Source organism: Coptis chinensis, chromosome 6 (assembly GCF_015680905.1).
Source record: "Coptis chinensis isolate HL-2020 chromosome 6, ASM1568090v1, whole genome shotgun sequence".
In the NCBI taxonomy this organism is placed as follows: domain Eukaryota; kingdom Viridiplantae; phylum Streptophyta; class Magnoliopsida; order Ranunculales; family Ranunculaceae; genus Coptis; species Coptis chinensis.
The window spans coordinates 36,678,450-36,699,113 of NC_141461.1; the positions used below are offsets into that span (position 1 = coordinate 36,678,450).

At 35.8% G+C, this 20,664-nt stretch overlaps 3 protein-coding genes and 1 long non-coding RNA gene across 9 annotated transcripts; 1 reads left to right on the top strand and 3 right to left on the bottom strand.

Annotated features, from left to right (window-relative positions):
- Nucleotides 1-891: 891 nt before the first annotated feature.
- On the bottom strand, nucleotides 892-12,348 carry LOC147492800 (serine/threonine protein phosphatase 2A 55 kDa regulatory subunit B beta isoform-like). Of its 6 annotated transcripts, XM_086564028.1 has the most exons (16): nucleotides 11,776-12,346; nucleotides 11,535-11,638; nucleotides 11,358-11,453; nucleotides 11,150-11,269; nucleotides 9,270-9,416; nucleotides 7,797-7,888; nucleotides 5,931-6,049; nucleotides 5,340-5,463; nucleotides 5,083-5,206; nucleotides 4,047-4,115; nucleotides 3,867-3,958; nucleotides 3,714-3,795; nucleotides 3,558-3,625; nucleotides 2,865-3,086; nucleotides 1,120-1,195; nucleotides 892-952 (listed from the first exon to the last, which is right to left on the bottom strand). In XM_086564028.1, exons 1-12 carry the CDS (start codon nucleotides 11,888-11,890, stop codon nucleotides 3,750-3,752), a joined length of 1,248 nt encoding a protein of 415 aa, XP_086420154.1. In that variant the 5' UTR covers nucleotides 11,891-12,346; the 3' UTR covers nucleotides 892-952; nucleotides 1,120-1,195; nucleotides 2,865-3,086; nucleotides 3,558-3,625; nucleotides 3,714-3,749. The 6 variants fall into 6 exon arrangements, with proteins under 6 accessions (XP_086420154.1, XP_086420150.1, XP_086420149.1 ...); XM_086564024.1 differs by having other exon boundaries at nucleotides 892-1,195; nucleotides 3,714-3,779; XM_086564023.1 differs by lacking the exons at nucleotides 892-952; nucleotides 1,120-1,195 and adding an exon at nucleotides 2,040-2,481 and having other exon boundaries at nucleotides 3,714-3,779; nucleotides 11,776-12,348.
- Nucleotides 12,349-12,891: 543 nt separating this feature from the next.
- Nucleotides 12,892-13,461, bottom strand: LOC147492801 (uncharacterized). The gene is made up of 3 exons (XR_015197476.1): nucleotides 13,386-13,461; nucleotides 13,251-13,321; nucleotides 12,892-13,090 (listed from the first exon to the last, which is right to left on the bottom strand). It is a non-coding gene; the product is annotated as an uncharacterized LOC147492801 (long non-coding RNA).
- A 37-nt stretch (nucleotides 13,462-13,498) lies between these two features.
- Nucleotides 13,499-14,650, bottom strand: LOC147492802 (zinc finger BED domain-containing protein RICESLEEPER 2-like). Its single transcript, XM_086567647.1, has one exon. The coding sequence runs from the start codon at nucleotides 14,648-14,650 to the stop codon at nucleotides 13,499-13,501; it is 1,152 nt and encodes a 383-aa protein (XP_086423773.1).
- A 3,603-nt stretch (nucleotides 14,651-18,253) lies between these two features.
- On the top strand, nucleotides 18,254-19,723 carry LOC147492803 (uncharacterized). The gene is made up of 2 exons (XM_086566878.1): nucleotides 18,254-18,845; nucleotides 18,969-19,723. Exons 1-2 carry the CDS (start codon nucleotides 18,294-18,296, stop codon nucleotides 19,254-19,256), a joined length of 840 nt encoding a protein of 279 aa, XP_086423004.1. The 5' UTR covers nucleotides 18,254-18,293; the 3' UTR covers nucleotides 19,257-19,723.
- Nucleotides 19,724-20,664: the final 941 nt, after the last annotated feature.

Below are 20,664 nucleotides of genomic sequence, written 5' to 3' on the forward strand. Positions count from 1 at the left end.
TTTCATTTTAATTTTTCCCTCTCAATTATTTTTGGTAAATATATATATGAATGGAAAATATAGCTTTGTGTTAGCTAGCTAGATGAGAATGAGAACTACTAAAACATTTCTAACATCTTATATGTTTTGGGTAAATCCAGATTTTGTATTTTGATATCAATGCCATAAAACTTTGTATCATTTCAATAACCTTCAGGACTCAGGAGTACAATGTGCTATTAACTAGACTAATTATCCAACAGTGCTTCTCATATTGCACCAGATATTATAAAACCAATGTCTGTGTTTCAGATAGGGGACTATGGGACTTGGCTGTTGTATGAACCTCTGGTCCACACCACTAGGAGAGAATCACAATTCTTCCTACATCTATACTTTTATTAAGATATAAGCTCTTTAATGTTAAAAAAACTATCAACAGTAGCTACTAATTAGTAACGATGAGTTTTTATGAATGAAAAAGATAGTGAATGTAGAAATATACCTGTTGAGTAGACTCTAAGGTGGTCTAGCTTAACCCTATATTTTTGAAATTTTACTTTAATAGAAGAAAATCTGACACTAGAACCAACTCCTTTTTCGGATGTCTTTTAGGTTTTCTGAAACATTTTGCAAATGCTTATGCCTTATGATTACCCAAAAAAACAACCAGCTTTTTAATTGTGTTTAATACTGTAAAAATATAGTGTATTGACATGCCTCCATGCAAGATCAAACTACAGGCCTTCAGTTTACAAGACTGACACTCTGCCACTGAGCTATACAGGCTATACAGGCTGTTGTTTGCCTTGCCTATTATTTTTTATAATGATTTTTAATAAGCATTCTATTCCATGTTTCAAATTTCAAACGAAACTCCAGCACATAACCTAATAACCCAATTGCAAAGTCTTCAAGCTAAAGTTCAACATCCATAGCAATCCATGGCAATCCATGATTCCATGAATTGATCCTGCATTGGTGAGCAATATACAAATGAAAACCGTTGACTATGGATATTCATGAAATGCTCAAAATTGAGAAAGAAAATGGCAAAATCCACACAGATATTCACTTCTTGCTCTTTACTGATGGCTTTTCTATTTGCTTACTCTACATCAATTGTTCACCTTAACATACCCGCTTGACAAACTACACTCCTTCAATATGCACTTTGCACCTTCTTCATTATCTTATTCAAATGGAAACCCGAAACCTGCCAAAGTTATACATGTACATCAAAAGAATGTGCAACTAACAATAGAGTGAAATAAATGTAATTCAGCGATGCAACCTCCATACATTTGGTTTGAAAAAAACAACACTACACATAAAATAAGATACACATTATATGGATAGCTTTGAAATGGTTATCTTGCCACATAGCCATCTCCAGGAAATCTATTATTTACACATTCAATTCACTAGCTCTACCTAATTATATCTGAATTAATAGATCTATAAAACAAATATTAACATTATCCAATGTATTTTTTCAAATAATTATATATTGACTAAATTACAAACAGTTAAATATCTCTTCAGATATATCTATTCACAACATACAAGAGCATCAAATATCGAATCCTACAAAGAATACAACTAACATATTAAAAAGAATACAACTAACATATTAAAGTGTTTTTTCTTTATTGAAGTTTTTTGTAAGACCTCGACCTATATTAATCTAAACCCTATACATGTATTCATTCTTTTTATTTTCTCCACCCCGATTTTCTTTCCTAGCACGTGCATCGCACTTGCCCGTTTACTAGTGGTTTTACTGTAGTCTCAACCTGTATTGCAGTCAACTCCGCACGCAATGTGAGAGCTAACGACTATAAACCTGGAAAACAGTAGGGACTAAATTTATAAATTGCTACTTCCCAGTTTCATGTTTTTAACAGCTACCGAACCAGTTACAACTGAGATTGAGCAACTCCTTCACTCGGACCATGTATAACATAAATGGAAAAAAAAAAAAAAAAATACAGAAGATGTGTTGTGCGTTGATGCAATCTTTTGGCTTTCTACCAAGTATAGACGAACTGTCTAGCGAGTCCTGTAAAAGCATAATTTCTGCCATCGATATCTGTAGAAGCACTTCGGCAAAGGTAAATGTGCTTATAAAAGTAAAGTAAAATAATAGAGAATGCGGTTGGCCATTATGCCTACGCCCACAGTGACTCTCCGTGTATACATGCAAGGAATTAAAGAAGAATCTCATATTCTTCGTTATTCAGTGACTCTTTCATAGAGCTCGTAGAGTTTGCAACTACTCTCGCTAAGTGTATACACCATAAATATATCATATGAGGTATAAAACATGTGCTCTGATACAATCTGCAACTGTCGCCCCGGGTGGTTTGTGCCACACGCACTTAGTGTCAAGTGTATACGAAGCATGGGAGTTGGCCACATGGCCTACCGCCATTCACGATTAATGGTGGTATTTTGCCTTTTACAAGTTGTAGTCTTCATAAAAAGCTGGACCCTGCGCTACTACAACATGGTTCAATGTCAGCTTCTCTGCTTACATACTATCAACTGACTCAAAATCAATTTACAAATTCAGCATAAAGAAAGTGGAAGTGGTCAACCTTGGTTAAAAATCTTACTGAACCTAAACACCTTGATTGCAATTTAAAATTTTGAAGAGTTGAAGTGTAAACTGAAGAGCTTATAATGTGTACCACTCTATGCTCTCGAACCACATATTTTATTTTCGCAGTTTCGCACACAAACAGGGGAAAGGCACAATTGGGTGCAACTTTCTCTGCTCAGTACCTTAATTCTTTCCTCAAATCCCAAAAAGTACAAAATAAATATCACAAGAAAGGAATGACATGATTTCTACAAAAGAATTAAACAGGTGGGTAGCTTGCCTTGGATCATTATACAGGTTGCAGGACTCCTTTTTGCTTCTTCCGACTGATGATGTTGCTACTTACTTTCACTTTGGGGGCAAGTCTCTGCATAGTACATATAGAGACTATTGGCTGCTGCACAGGCAATCACATTGGAGGTTGGATGCCATGCAAGGTGGAGCAACTTTGTTGAAAAATCGTGTGTTCCACCATTTGCTTCCATATTAACAGTCTCAGCGCCTAAAGTTGGATGGAACATGCACAGATGAGAAGAGAATAAATTCAAATTTTAAATGCTTTCAGATAAAAATTTGGTCAATGATCTCCCCTATTGCTAATACTGTACATAAATGTATGTGCATCTACTATCCGTCCTTAGTCCTTGGTGATTTCAAAGGAAGGTTGGAAGTATCCATAGTGAGGGATTAAGAATCATGGAATCATACGTCCATACATTCCAAACCATAAGCTTGGTCGTGCTTCTTTTTATACATATATCGACATTTGTTTTTATCCGTTTAGACTCGGATCCATATAGGGAGAGTGGTTATCTAACTGTAATTCTAAGAAATTTTTATCTGTTGAAAACATCAACTTATCGATGTTAGTGTTTTGACTTTACTAGGAAGCCTAGCTCATTTAGGAAGAAATTCGACTGTCTGAAAATATGAAGAAGTTGAGATGAAACTTATCAAATCAGCCCATACGAACCTCGTCTACGAGAGCGGGCTAGATTGGCAAACGACCTTGAAGGCTTCGATGGAGCCTGAGTTTGACGTCTAGAACAGGAAAACAAGCACAATAAACTTTGTTTCATTGAGACATTAACTTTGAAAAGCATACATATATGCATAATGCTGCAAGTACCTTGTGGGATTTTTACTGGCTTCTAATGTCATTGCCTCAGTACTTCCAAAAATGCGAAAAAGATTGCTGTTGTGGAGTGCAGCTTTTTAGTTAACAAGCAGAGGATTAGAGATTTGAAAATGCTTAGAATGTGACACAGCAAGGGAAAATCACCTGTAAGAACCAGTGGCAACACGAGTACCATCACCACTTAAACAACATTCAAATTTATCAAAGATGGTATCGTTTTCATACAGGTCACATAGCTGCAAGAACACAAGAAACAAATGACACTCGTTTAAATAAAAAATGGAGCTTGTAGGTTAAAAGACTTGGCAAGTACCCGGAGTTCACCTTGGGTCTTAGATACTCGTGGACTTGGAATGTGGCAATTGGGCTAGATTCCATATTCAAATCCCACAGCTACATGGACAAAACACCTCTGTTAGAGCTGCTATGTAATCGTTAAACAGTTTTTAAAATCAACGTGTGAGCCTGACATAATGACCAGCTGATACATCACGATACAGTCATCACATAAAATATTATATATTTACAAAACTCAGTTAGGAAAAGAGTATAAATTAAAAGGTAAATAAACATTTCCAACATGAGATGAGTGCTAGATGCCTGACATCGAACTCCAATTGGATCACTGATCCTCTCTCGAAATCGTTCTATAAGATTATTTAAAGGAGATAGAATGTTGGAATGGTTTTCAGTGTGTGCTGAGGACCTAACTGTGCCAGAAATCCTCCTGGAAGGTGTGTATGCGTAAATTACATATAAAGAAGTATTTGTTCTCATGATATCTACGGACACTTTTTTATAGGAAGCTACCAATAAAAACACAAGGGAAATTCTTGTTTGAGACAAATCATTTCATTGTCTACGCAGAATATTGGAAGTATACTCGTGGTCCCCGTTTATTTCACCGAATATACTTTAGAATTATTAATTTTTCAGGGTGTATCTTTTCCATTATAATACAAAACCCAAAAAGTGCAAAGAATGCGTTTTAAAACTTTAACCTTATAAAATCTAATATACCCCACTCAGAAATGCCTTGGAAAACCTTTTGGTATAAAGGCGAACAAAAGATAAAGAAAACAAAATTTTGTCCCCCCGCCCCCCTCTCATTTGGTTGAATATTACAATTACTACAATTTAAAACAAAACAGTATGATTCATCCACAAAACTATTTTCACCAATCCAAATATATTGTGTTCGACTGATATCATAACTCAAAAGATTTTGACAATAATGCATAAAAATGATAAACATTGAGCTCATGCATGAAATAGACGTTAATAAATCATGGTAACAAGTGATAGTGCAATCAAACGGCATGTCAAATTTAAAAAGAATGTCATTTCGAAGTAGTCAAACCTTGAGCATCATGTAATCACGAGTTAATATGTGCCTTCCATCTTTTCCAAACTTTATATCTGATATTGAAGCAATTATCTCTGTGAAAAATGAGCGGGAGCCAGATGTGTCGTGCTCTTCGAATCTGGGAATGCAATGTTACTGTCACTTCAACTAAATAAAAAATTTGACAGGAGTCCCAACTCATGAGAGTGAAGATAAGAGACACAGAGGGACAATCATCTGTGTCTCGCTTCAAAGTTTGTCTGTGTTCTTACATTTTAGCATGTGAATCACATAAAGCCGATTGCCTCATGTCGATAAGACGTACCGTGCCCTTTGAGCTACTGTATGCTAATGTATTGCAATGGGTAGGATGGAATTCAGCAGAAGTAATAACCTCTGCAAACCAGCAAAAAAATCATTTGTTCACATAAACAGCAATCGTAAGTATCAAATTCCAAAACCTAAAAACAGAAGGATATTGTGCCAAGAAGAGTTAACATGTATATGTTAATTCTCCATAACATGGATACTGACACCTTGTCCAATGACCAGTGGTAACACGGCGACTTAAAGGAGAGATAAAATGCAAAGAAGTTTGCCATGAAGTTTACAAATGTCAAGTAGTCTAAAAGATTGGTCACGTAAGTAAGGAAAGAAACTTTGAATGGTAAAATGTAAAGGATTTAAGGAAAACTGATCACGTGCGTGGTTATGGGATATTGAAAAGGTCTCATTGTTTCTCTGTATGTTTTGACTAACAATGTTTTGCAAGAGTTGCCACCACTGGTTAATATGGTTATATATAATAAATGTGCTTAAGCAAATATTTTGACAAAATTGATTAGTAAAAATAGAACACATACCAGTGAGGTCCTCCATGTTTACAGGCTTCACATCAACAATGTTAAAACTTTGATTACAGATCTCAAGGTTCCACAAATTTATTCGCAAATCATCTGCTGATATAAATGTCTCCCCATCACTGTTGATAGTTCGAATCGGGGTGAATAAGCAAACTTCAAATGAAGCATGCACAATGACAACAACGAGCCTCAGATTATTAGGAAACAACAATCTGTACCTTAGCACTTTTTTCTTATCGTACGTAGGATTACCAAGAATTGGATGAAGTAGTGTTATTTTTGTATCTGGTTTAAATTAGTCAAAAAGTGAATGGCTACTTAGACAATAAATAGACACTATACTTACATTGAGATAGATAGGTGTACCAAATGTCTGAGAGCGAAATATTAAAATTGAGGTATATCACATACAATATGTGTCCAATAATTATCCGACACGGACACGTATCCGACACAAATTATTTTTCAATATGGTGTATTCAATGTAACACATAGACACAGTTTGTCCACACGCACATAATCTCTTTAAATTCCAATTTACATGAACTGTCGCTCTCCATCTATAGCAAAACCAATTCTCCTCAGTTGACAAATAGTACCTGTCAATACAATATATTTACAAAATGAAAGCAATCCAATATAGCCAAGACCCAAGAAGGCTTTCTATCCGATGTGTCCTTCCTATGATTAGGGCAGGGAACGGGTCGGGTTCGGGTCGGATATGGCTATATCCGAATCCGAACCAGTTTGACAATATCCAAACCCGAATCCGAATCAAACCGAAATCTTCTATCCGAACCCGACCTGAACCCGAACCAAACCCGACTGCCCCGATTGGATAACACTAAAAATTCAAAAAAAAACCCAAAAAAATATATTCGAACCCGAAATACCCGAATCCGACCCGAATAAATAAACGGATATGAAAATCGACCCGAACCCGAACTATTCGGATTTGGTCGGGTCGGATTCAGGTCAAACGCGACCCGATTCCCTTCCCCACCTATGATCCTATCCAATGTGGGATTCAACCCAATCCAAGGCATTACAAGTCTATCCTCTAAACTTCTCTTCCTAAGATTGTCTTTGGTAATTGGTTAAGAATAAGGAGAATGATTTGAGTAGTGTGCAGCCCTATAGGCTAATCCTAATTTCTAACCAATCAACCAAAGACAACCTTAGGAGGAGAAGTTTTAGAGGATACACTTCTGACCCTTGTACTTAGTGCCCGGCCCAACAAGAAGACGAAGAAGCTCCCACCTATCTACGATCTAACTCGCAATTATCAACAAACCTTCAAAGTTACAATTCAGTGATGCGATTCAACTCTATCACCCCTCGATTCGATCTAAATCTTACAATTCAACTCGGGCATCATGCGATTAGATATGACTGGCTAGGTTGTAGTTCGAATGTTCTCCTTTCTCCTGTATTTGTAGGTTCACTCAACTTTACCCTCACATTTTAATTAATCTAAGCCTCCATCTTTACCGATCAGGAAAAGAGAGCATGTATCCTATATTTAATTGAATTGGTCAGTTCTTTTGTGCCATGCAAGTATTTAAAGTATTAAGAACTAAAAAAATTTAGAGCCATAAAACGACAATATCGTATTAGAAGTTCTATCTCATAAGGAGTTGATATGGAGCAGAAAACGGCTATTGGATATATCCTGTAACCATGGTTCATTTGACTCTACGCTAGTATTGAAGATTGAACATCACTTTTAATTATTTATAAGTTAATTAATCTATATGCACACGGTAACTAATACCAAAATGTTAACATTAGTTAGAAATAAGAGCCTGATTCCGCATAGTGCTTGCTCGAAAAATAACTATAATAAAGAGAAAACCATTGACTGACCTGTTGTTTGAAATAGAATTAATATGGTAGTCATGAGCATGAGCGTAAACTCTTCTGCATCTAGGAACAAGATTTGTCTCATGGCCGATAACCTGTGCAAAAGAAAACCATTCACGATTATGTTTCATCCTCAAGTTTGTTCTTCTATAAAGATAACTACATAAGCATGTATGGCCCCTCTAAACCTTTAAACAGGCACAAACTAGAATCAGGAAAGGTAACTATGCAAAGAAACTTGTACGGATCAAGAAAATTTGGTCAAACTTGTTCATGTCTACACAAGTTGCAGAGATGAAAGAGACAAAAATCCATCTTAAAACAAAAATGAAAGAGAAAACAGGAAAAAATGTGTGTTTATATAATGAAACTCCACATAAGATATGCCACTGTAATGGACAATGACCAATGTGGTCATATAAAGAAAGTCAAAAAACAGTTGGAATTAACAATATGTCACGCATACATGTATGTTACGCAAGTAGAGGCCAGCAAGTGTAAAGTAGGCACAAAACTCATGATTCCTTAAGTTTGCAATGAAAACGGAATACATCCAAACGAATATAAATTGACTATCTCAGTACAAATTTGAACTCTGTCACAAACAAGCCTCCAAGATTTGTCTGGGTTTTCATATATGGAGATAGCCATAACCAAACCACAACCAACTTTCAGTTCTTTTTCTTGTTTCTTCTCTCTTTCAACCCATTTCACGCATGCAAGCACACAGTGTGGATGTATAGCATATATACACTTTAAACACACAAATAAAGGGCTCCCCTAAATCCTCCAGTACCAAAAGTACACATACACGAACTAAGGATTGATTTTGCTGAGGTGATCCTCTCTATCGTGGAGACTTTCCGCATTATAATGTATTTACTCTTTCATTAGAGGATGGCAGTAATTGAGAAACTGTGACCATTCATTTTGCACACACTTTGGACAACATTAGAAATATTCAAATGAGTCTTTTTTTTTTTTTTTTTTTTGAGCAATCATCTTCACCACAACTCACTCATACTTAATCATGTACGTCTTTTTTCGGCACTGGAAGATTTAGAACAGTATTTTATAAGTCTAAATAGCATGCCCGCCTATCCCTTGCATTTATGCGGGGTCAGGATCCTTTAAGCTATTTTTATACTCTAAAATGTGGTAAGAAATATTTTAAGGCATGGCAGAATATTGAACCCTGAAATCTAGGAAGATATCATCAATGTCTCACTCCTTCATCGGCATGTTAAATATTTTAAAAGGCAAAATGCTACCACAGATGAAAAATCAGGGGTATAAATCTCGACCAGCAACAAGAATTTTCTAAGCACGAACAACTAGCATCTATGCATGTAAGGGGCATGTTGTATGGAAAGAACTTAAAAAATGAAAAACGAAATAAAATGGGCAATGGTAAAACCACGCAATATAATCATGATTACCAAATGGAAATATGAAATTGGAGGTAAGTACAATTACCAATGGTAAATGAAGAGAAGAGTATCCCCCTGGGTGAAATACAAAGTCAGATGCCGGTCCACTTTGGCTATCAATTCTTCCATTTGCTACAGTATCTGAAGAGTCTATGTTCATATCACATATCTTCTTTACCTTCTTCTCTTGGACCTTTTCAATCCAAGAATAAATTAGTAATGAGTACCAAAAAAATACAGTCACATTTGTCAAAAGAAACTAGCAGACACTTGCACAGATTTCGAACATGGAAACCCAAAGCCCCAAATAAGCCTGTAAAATTTGCATACACTGTTCAAGGAACAGATACCACAACCACGTTGAGTCATGAGGGATTCAATTTGGTTTTACACTTTTATACCAATAAGTTACAAAAGAAAATACAATAAACTTCCAACAAACTAAACTAGACGTAGAACTAGTGGTTGGGAGTCTATCCTTCCACACACACACTCCACCCCCCACACACCACACCAACCTCATTTTGAAGATGTGTTTTTCTGCCATCAAAACCTTCCTACCTAATTATCTGGATGCCATTTGTTAGAGTTCTAGGAGGACATCTCCTGAGTGGTGAGAAATGCCATCTCGATGCTAGGTTTGTTGTGTGCGGGTGGGCCAGGCCCCCTGGGTGTTCGGGGGCAGCGCCCCCTACCAGAATATTTTAGGCAATTTCTATTATTGTAAACCCTGATTTTCATATATATATTGAAGTGATACAAGGCCAAAGTTAACAAGGTCGTATCCTCTATCTCTCCAACTTCTTCTCCATTAACATAGATACAATTTAACTAAGCCGTTGAATCTTAGCCTCACATCTAGTGACACGTACTAATCTAGATAGAGGGCGAAATGAAGAGTGCATTCCCAACCATCTTTTGTCCACCCTCATTTGTTATTTTCTCTAATTCTTTTTTCTTATACAAAACTAGTTGTCCCCTATTACTTGAATACTGATTTGTTCCTGAAGATGTATTACATGATCTCAATTCATCATATTAGAGTATTAGACACATACTTATGTAAGAAACTAAGAACCTTTAGCATGTTTCTACAAATAACTTTTTGGGAAAACAGGAGAGGAAAAACAATGTAGAGTCTCTCCCTGTATTCCAGATATATGCTCTCTCATCTGGTGCTGAAGGCCTACATTAGGATTTCAATAACAGCCGTTCGAACCGAAGTTCAAATTTATGTCCATTAAAAAAAAACAAAAAAAAAACCATCTCGAAGTCGTATGCAGCAAAAGAAACCTATTTCAGTGATGATTTTGCTGAATTAAGAAGTCAATCATAAAAAAGAACTCTATTGCAGCATTTAAATACTGGGTTTCCTACACACTCCCATTGGAAAAAGTTATCCCAGCATGAGCATATAGTATCACTTAAACAAGTAAATCACGTTGACACAGATACATGTGGCGGTGTCCAACACAGCGACTTATATGAAATAGGACACGGGGACACAGTTAATTAAAAAGAAAACTATTGCTATTCTTTAGTCACACAACTAATTCTTAGGCTCAAGACCTTACAAAGCACCTCCTTACAAATAAATAACTATGAAAGTAGCATGTCATGGAGTTGTAACTAAGTCAATGGGATTATTTTCTTAGTCTTTTATGGTATCCTGGTTTGAATTCCTATCCACAACGTGTCCGTGTGTCCCACACAGATTTGTTTAAGAATATGAAGTGTCCATGTTACTACTTATAAAAAAATCTTGGTTATCTCAAAAAATGTTTATGCTGCTTGTTATGTTCATGTTTGTGGGATGGGACAGTCTTAGATTTCCATTGATGTAACTTACCGTTGTTTTGTGGTTGCCCTATCCACTAAACAAAATTATACTTTCCCAGGAAATAAACAAATGTATATGCGGTGTACCTTCCAATACTTAACAGTTTTATCATTGGTTGAGAGAAGGAAAAGTGCGCCATTGGCTGATTGACACCACCGCACTTTATTAATTTTCTCTTCTATTTCCAAGCTTTTGAGGTAGTCAAACTGTAAGAGAAGATAAAGGGTAACAGAGTTAGGTGAGAGCTTCTTCATACTCAAGGTCTCAAGCTATAGCAAAATGTACACAATATACCTCAGGTTCATGACTTTGGAACTCTGTTTTGTAGCGGAATTCAGGATGCCTGTTGCCAAGATAATCCAATTTCTCAAGATCCTTGCGGATGGCACGCTGCAAGGATCAAAGTTTAAGATGAACAGCCATATCTCTGAGACTATGAAACAAATCAGCATGGAGCAAAAACAAGTTTACATCATTCCCATCTGTCCTTTCGAAAAGAACAACTCGGCCCCCTCGATCACCAGTTGCAAGATGCTCACCACTTTTGTCAAATTCAATGGCAGATATAATATCAACTGCACATCAATGTTAAAATACAAAGGTTGATTATGATTTTGTTTAAGTTAACACTGATGAGATCATTTGTTTAATTTACACCTCAAACTTATAATAAAAAGAAAGAAACCCAGAGTCTAAATTTCAATAAATATACCTTCTTGAACTTCTTCTCCAGCTGCCCGTTCACCAAAGACTTGAGAGAATTTCCAGTCAAGTGTAGGTGGAGTAATTATACCAACACCACTTCCATTACTCACTACTGGGCTCATTTTTAACACCCCTCAATGCATTACCTTTTTCTCTGTTTTCTTTTGTGTTAAACTTTCTCATCAACTTTTCTGCTTCTTTTTATATTATTAGCGAATCTGGAATCAAGCATGGGTAAATAAAAATTCATTTACAAAGTCAAGTCCGGAAACAATATGGGCGGACTTATCAACTAAATGATAAAAACATCAAAGTTGCCAATAAGAAGATGTCGACATGAGGTGTTTATGGGTCAATACTCAATAGAGAGAATAACTTAATTTCTAAGTAAACAAAAGTAATCGTGTCTACACTTCGGTTCCCATCAAAACCAAGTCATCAAACAAAAGCTACTCGCGATTGACCCTATATCCTGTCGTTCACTTACCCCCTTCTTATTCAAATTGTGGATAAGTATATTTTCAAGTTTTTTTTTTTTTTCGAAAAAAACATTTTTTTGCTATATAACCAAATTACATGTAGTTCCCATCAAAACCAAGTCATCATTTAAAGAGGCAAAACGTGCTGACATGAGTTTATTTATTTGTTTTTACTTTTTAGTAACCGAGTTAGACTTCTCATTCAAAACCGTGTTGATAATGTAAGGAGAGAAGATTGTAGATTCATATATGGTGCAACGCCTCTCATTTTTTTTAATATTTTACCGCATTTGTTTATGAATTTTAAATAGGGTTGCAGACGGATAGTTTTGGATTCGGATATGGCTACATCCGAATCCGAATCCGAAATTTGTCGCTCACATCCGAAATCCGATATCCGATTTGGATATTGGATAATATCGATCCGATCACAAAATATGGGCTTTCATGATTTCGTGATTTCATGGACCTTATCACCTGGTACAGTCCAAATCATGTTCTAAATTAACCTGTTAAACAAACCACCTGTCAAAAGCTACGGCAGTACCTTATTCATCAAAATCAACCTGTTAAACATTGAATTAACATTAACATAACAGTTCATCAGTTCATGCTTCATTGAGTTCATTCACAAAATCAACCTGTTAAACAAACTTCAACAGTTCAACCTCTTAATTAAGAAAATACTTTTAACTTAAGAAAATACACTCATAACCTATTACAAACATAGAAATCTATTACAAACTAGAGATCATCTCTATTACATAAACATAGAAATTTGGCCCCTGCCCATACAACACTTTTCGCATCCAAAACGGTTCCAATCAATTAACACATTAACACCTGCATAGAGATAAAAATAAAATCACAACCAACTCATTTAGATATTATATTTGAAAATAAATAATTAAATACTTCACGAAAACATAAAGAAACATATGTATCACTAATTACTTAAAAAGGTAGACAAAATATAAATTAACCTTACTAGTCTTATTCTTACCTTGTTTCATAGTGTCGAGACTAAAAGTTGTTCTATCACAAGTCAAGCATCCAAGCCAACAACAATCGGTACTAATGCATAAATGAATTAAGATATAAAGAAAGTTAGACATAAAGTTTAAGAGAAAGAAGTTACCATTAAGTTTAGGCAACCAATCTTTCAAACATACTAACGCCTCCACAGAATCAACACCCAATGATGAATGAGAGTCGATGAATTATTCTCTACCACCGAACTAAATGCAGGTCTCAAGCAACACTTTCGACCACGAGAACCGCTAGAATGTCACGTGCCATCCTTGCTAATATAGGAAACTTCGGACCATTGTTTTTCCACCAAACCAATATGTCACAACCTTTCCCATTAGCATCAAATGGGAATAAATCTTCTTCTAGATACTTCTCCAACTCTGTTTTCGGAATTTTTGAACTTTTCGAACGTTGTTTCGTAAAATTTTGGAAACCTTCATCCATCTTAGAACTCCCTTGGTCACCAGAAAATGAATTCAACAGACTAGAAGATGATCCGACATCAACTGTAGAAGAATCGGACATTGCATACATGGTGTACAACTCATTCAAAGAATTTTTCACATTTTCTTCTTGTTCAGACTCCTTACCATAAATCATAGTGAAAGCATACTCAATAAACTCCATCTTATAACAAAGATCAAGTATGACACCAAAACTCATCAATAAATTACATTCGCTCCAATATTTATCAAAATTTTCTTTCATAGCCTTTGCCATATCACGGATATAATAAAAATCGGAGTCTAACCACTCAAGAATATCATGATGAATATCACAAACATATTTAAAATGCAAATTTGCAGTTGGGCATTGGACGCCAAAGAAATGAAGTGTAACATCATTGAAAATTTTCAAACACTCACAAATTTTAGTTCCCATTTCCCACTCTTCAGGAGAAGGTAAATGTTTATAGTCGGAAGCTAACTCTGCCAAGCGCTCAAAGGCTCTACGCACTCGGATGGCACTACAAAGCATGTCATAAGTAGAGTTCCATCTTGTAGGAACATCCATAGAAACCCCTTTCCCAGTTAACCTTGTCTGAGCTAACGCATTCAAAAACTTTTCATGCCTACTCTGAGAATTCTTGCCATACCTAGCACTCTCTCGAATCTTAACAATAAAAGAAGCAATCACATTCAATCCATCTTGCATAATAAGATTTAAAATATGGGCACTACATCTTATATGAAACAAACTACCATCAAGACATAAAACCCCTTTCCTCTTAAGCCAATCATTGAGCTCCACTACCATAGTATTATTGTTAGAAGCATTATCAACGGTTATGGCAAATAACTTTCTATCAACATTCCATGCCAACGCTTGAGTCTTGATAACCTCACTAAGAACAACACCACTATGTGGCATAGGGACAGTAAAATAAGCAATGATTTTTTTTCACAACACCCACTCATCATCAATATAATGACAAGTAACACAACAATAACCAATATTTTGATAGTCAGGGGTCCACATATCAATTGTAAAACTAACTTTTGATGGCAACTTATCAAAAAAATCTTTTAACTCAGTTCTTGACTCATTGTAAAGTTGCATGACATCCTCTCGAACAGTGGTTCTTGAGACCCATTTGAACATAGGACAAATACCATTTATGAAAACTCTAAAGTATTCATGCTCAGCCATAAGAAAAGGGTAATCATGCTTAGCAACCATGCGTGCAAAGTCAAGTCTACTTGTATGTGGGTCATATTTCCAACTTGCTAATTTTGGAGCTTCATTTGTGCTAAATGAATTACACAAAAGCTTTTGACCCGAAGTAGAACGTTTATTTATCTTGCAAGCTTTCAAATGATTTCTCAAATGCGTAGTACCCAACTTACACTAGGATCAAAACTCTTTTTGCAATGTTTACAATAAGCTTTAGAGGTTCCATCTCCTAATTTTTTTTAATTTCAAACTCTAGCCACACTTTTGAACGTTTACCTTTCAATGGATCAGCACTTTCAGCAGAGTTGTTTCTTCATCGACGATATACTAGCGGCGGCGATGTCGGCATCAATAAGCGTAGGCTCATTGATAGGCGTATGACTCACACTACCACTAGGTGAAGGAGCTGATGCAGCATTGCTTGGGGTTGGGGTAGCCATTTCCACCTACATAATACAATAAATAGAAACATCATTATTGTAGGGAAACTAGATATGCAAAGCACCACAAACATATTTAGAACTGGAATTCAGTTATACTACTTGTCTCCATTCAGTTTGTTCATGTCTCAATAAAGGAACTTGCTCCTCCTACTCTAAAACCATAACCATTCCCCATATCATTCCACTGAACACCTACAAGTTCAGCCACCAACTGCAACCTCTAGCCCCTCTAGAAACCTCAAATACTACTTATGAAGTGTATAGCCACTCCATATGAAAAATATAAGATTCACGGGTAAGGAGAAACTAAAAAATAAAAATAAAAAAAGAAATGTTTGTAAAGTCATGATTAAAACAGTTTGTCTCTACAATCTTTGAACTTTTCACATTGCTAATGACAATGGCGTTGCCCATTTATCACTAAAATTAATCTTCCTCCCTGTATATTTTGTCTCTTTTATATGCTCTTTTGGTCTTAAGTGCTAAAGGCAGTGGCAGTGCAGATTTGCAATCAAGTTGAGTCACCTTTCCTTGGTTAAAGGTGGTCTTCTTGGTTAATTAATCTTATCAAACTCAAGGTTCGAAAAGGGAACCTTGTCATCATTGACAAATGAAAACATTTGAAAGTTCGTTCTTAATCATCAAGCTAAGTAAAACAGAACATTGAGATGAGTAGACACTAGACAACAGTACAACACTAGTGTAGACACTAGATGACATTAATCTTCTTCCTGAGGAAATCATATGAAATAGTGCAAGGATGTACTTAATGGTGTTTTGGTGAAAATCGATATTAAGTTTTTTGAAAAAAAAAAAGTTACGCTCGTTTTAAAATTTAAACAATACAAACAAACAAGCAAGAGCGAGTCAGCGAGGTCAGTAGGTTAATATATGCACCACTTTGAAAAAAATCCCAAAAATACAGATGAAATTGGGTTTAGACTTTAGACACAGACGAATGTTGAGAATTTGACATACCTTTGAGTGGTGGTGGTGCTTTGAGGAAGAAGAAGAGGAGCGGTGGTGCCTGGTGGTGCGTTGAGAATTTGAGATTTGAGAAGAGGAGTGGTGGTTGCGGGTTGCGACTTGAGATTAGGTTTGTGTATTTGAGATTTTGAGAAAGAAAAAAAACCCTAATTTGTATTTATATTTTATAATTTTAATATAATAATATATTTATATTAATTAAATCGGATTCGGATATTATCCGACGGATAGTACCAGCATCCGTATCCGAAATCTGTTCGGATGTGAAAATTTATCCGAATCCGAATCCGATATCCGAAAATTTGGATAATATCCTATTTTTCGAATACGAATACGAATTGGATTCGGATATTCGGCTATCCATCTGCACCCCTAATTTTAAATTTGTATGGCTTGTTGGTGTTGGTGTCACGTGTCTGATATCATATGGTTAAAGTATATTGTTTAATTAGTCCAGTCTCACATGAGCTATTAGGGTCTTGCATAATTATATACACTGGCCTCTTTGCACCTAGCATCTTTGCCACGTAATCAATCTCAATAATTCTCAAAAAAAAAAAACTCATGTGGTGGACCCTACCAAATTTAGTTTATTTTTCTTTAATAATTTAGAGTCCTATTAAATACACGCTTTGATTTCTAAGAGGGCACTCTCCGACCCAAAACCGGTTCTAATTAAGAGAAAATACATCCGGTTCACTAAAAAATTAGAGGGCACGCTCCTTGTAACTGGGTTACTTGGTCTAGTGGTTTTTTATAATGTTTTTCTTGGTTACCAACAGTCGTAACTCGCCCAAACAAACTTGTATCTGTATCTCTTCTTCCATATTTTTCTCTTGTCTTGATCAGGTAGCATCTCTCTCTAAAAAAAAGGCGCTACTTTCTTCTCTTTCACATCACCAATCACCTGCTAATGGTTCGAGCTTCATTCCCATTAAAATTTCGAACTTGATATAAAAAAACCAATTACCTCCATCTAATTTGGGGTTTTTTTTTATGTAAGTTTTTCTTTTTATTTGTTATTTTGAGTTATTAATACCCATCTAAGTACCTCCATGTACTGTTGATGGTTTGGAATTTCGGGTTTTAGTTGTTTAACTTGTTTCTGAGTGAATCCTAACTTTGCACAATTAATTGCTTGTGTATTCTCATGAAGGAGCAATGAAGGAGTTATCCAACATTGAGTTTTGATTTGTGTGTTGATCTTTGGAGCTAATCCATTTATTGTTCTCGCAAATTAGGTGTGTTTTAATTATTTTTGTCATTGTCGCCTTTTTTTATTTGATATTATCTGCTGGTATTGCTTCTGGAAGAGAAAAGTTGATACATAGTTCAGCTTGATATACTATAGTTGCTTTTTACTGATGGAGGAAGCATGTAAATGTGTATTATAGTTTTGAAGAGATGAGTTTATGAGCAGTACCCAACATTACAAAGCACCCGGGTTGGTTTGCATAGCCTGGTTTGTTATGAATGTTCTAGATGCTGCAACATAAGAGAAATGTAGAACTTGAGCTATATGTTGGTTATAGAATGAGTGGAATTTGAGTTGGCGATAGACTGAGTAAAATTTGAGAACATACTTTGGGAGCTCTTGATATTTTATGGACAATGTAAATAGTTTGATATAAATTAGAATCTTGTTCAAAATTTTGAAGTTTTTCTACTTTTCAGTTGTTCAAAAATGGTGGAATTTAGTAATTAATTTCTTAGATTCATTGTTGGTTCTCTTTTATGAGAGTTTTCTTGTTGGATTGAAGGTCACATGTATGTTTTTAAGTGATGATGTACTTGTGATTGGTGATGCCCCTTGTATATATCTTTGCTTGTTTTATCTGCATACCCCTTGTATTGGCTGGGTATTGTTTAACGCTACTAATTTTTAGTGCTATTTTATAGAATTGGTAGCAATGGCAAGGACAAAGATAACCAGCAGACAAGATAATGATCAGATGAAATTAAAATTGGCTAGTAATGAAGAACTTTTAAAAAATAAAAGAAAGCCCCCGACTGCTTCAAACCGAAAGAAGAAAAAAAAAGTAGCAATGGATTATGAAAAAACCCATTGTGACGAGGTCGAAGCGGAAAATAGTGAAATTCGTATGGATGTCAATGAGACTGAGAATGTAGATGGTGGTAATAGTTCTCATCTTGTGGCTAGAGATGGTAGTGGTGACGATAATGATGGTGAGGATATGGAAGAAGATGTTGATGGTGAGGGTATGGAAAAAGATATCGATGGTGAGGGTATGGAAGAAGATGTCGACAATGATGGTGAAAATGAAAGTGATGGTGATCAGTCTAAAGAAATGGAGGAGGTCGGAGCGAATAAAAAAAGAAAAGGTAAAGCTCAAACTAAAGACTTGGAAGCTAACGAAGGCAAGTTTTGTGGTGGTCCTACGGACTCCTCCATTTTGTATGGTTATAAATGTTACGTGGCTCGCGATGTATGGATTGGAAAGGTAATTTAAATGCATTGATAATTAAGTCTTTTGGTATTTATAAACCACTAACTAATAGTTGGAATTCATGTTGCTTGTTGTTTCCTTTTCATGAGTTCATAATTCACGTTGTCTTTATTTTAGGAGCGTGGTGTTATAAGGTGCATTCAACACTTGGCCAAATTGAATCAGTGGAAATTGGAAAATGAATGTAAAGGTTTCCACAAGAAGCTGAGAGAAACCGAGTTACATGGTTTGGTGTATGGTGTATATAGGCACGTGAATCCGGTGTTGGCTTGTGCCTTTTTTGAAAGATGGCATTCGGAGACCAACTCTTTTCATCTTCCGTTTGAGGAGATGACCATCACCTTGATGACGTCAAACAAATTTTTAACCCTCCTATCAATGGAAAACCAGTGTCTGGTGAGTTGAAAATATCGAATGCTGAGGCGAAAACCCTACTCCTTGAAGGTCTTGGGTTAGAAAAAACATTGATCGATAAAGTAATGTCAGGAAGCGCCACACAAATATAGATAGAAGTGTTTAACATTTGGCAGAGAAGGTGAAAGACCCAAAAGAAGAAGAAGGCGATGGAAAAGAAGACAATGAGAAAGGAAAGGGAAAAGGGAAGAAGAATAAGAAGAAGACAGATGAAGGATCAAGTGAGGAAGAGATTGAACGTGCCGTTAGAGGATACCTTTTGTTCTTCTTTGGTTGTACTGTGTTCTGTGACCAGTCCGGAGTTGTCGTTCCAGTTGTGTATCTAAAAGCACTTATGAAGTTCAAGGATATCAAAGATTTTGCTTGGGGCGCTGCAGTGTTATTTGGCATATATATACAAGAACCTTGGGGTCGCGACAAAAGCTAAGAAAAAACAGAGTACAATGTTTATGACTCTTCTGTAGGTAATTAATATTTATTTTATTTTTACTTTTTTAATTTGTTTTTGCATTCACAAGTGTGTATTGAAACTATAATTTTTTTGCAATAACTATAGGCATGGATATATGAGCATTTCCCAATGTTTAGCCCTCCCCCGAACATGAATTATGTGAATACATTGCCGCGTGTTATGTGATGGGCAAATGGCATGTCAACCTATCTCGATCCGTTGGGGGCATTGAAGCATTTTAGGTTGATGATGGATAAGATGACACGTCATGATGTAAGCATAGTATGTTAGTTTATTTACATACACATAGTTTTTGAAATCTTGTTTGTTAATTTTAATTTTGAACTTGATAGGTAATTTAGAATCCATACGGAAACGTTCGAGACGTCTGCCTGTTGGAGGATATTACATTTTACAATGGGGGTATATGTTTTTTTGACATAAATGAGGTGTATTTTGGAGAAAGGGTATTGCGTCAGTTTGGAATCCAACAATGTATACCGTCAGCACCGTCTCCATCTCTGTCATCAAAAAACAAAACTGGAAAAATTAATGCGGGAATTGTGAACCAATACTGGGAGTGTTGGGATCATTATATTATATCAGTGCAGAATATAGTACCTTTTTCTCAAACTCCATGGGATTGTGTGGATTTGCAATTGGTGGTATATCTCAACCATCAACTTGCGATCATCATCCTTACCTTGTGAACTTTAACCCTCGTGATCTTCCTCCTTACATTACCCTATATAGACCACCTCCTTGTGATTGGGTAAGTTAAAATTTAGTTGAACTAATTTTGATTTTATTTTTTGTTTGAGATTATTTTAAGGTTAGAAGTGACTTTGATTTATGTTTTGCAGAATGTTATTGTCAATGAAATTGGTCGTCTATTAGAAGTCGGATGTCTTCGGAGAAGGTGAAAATTCCTTCGAAGAAGCGGGAGTA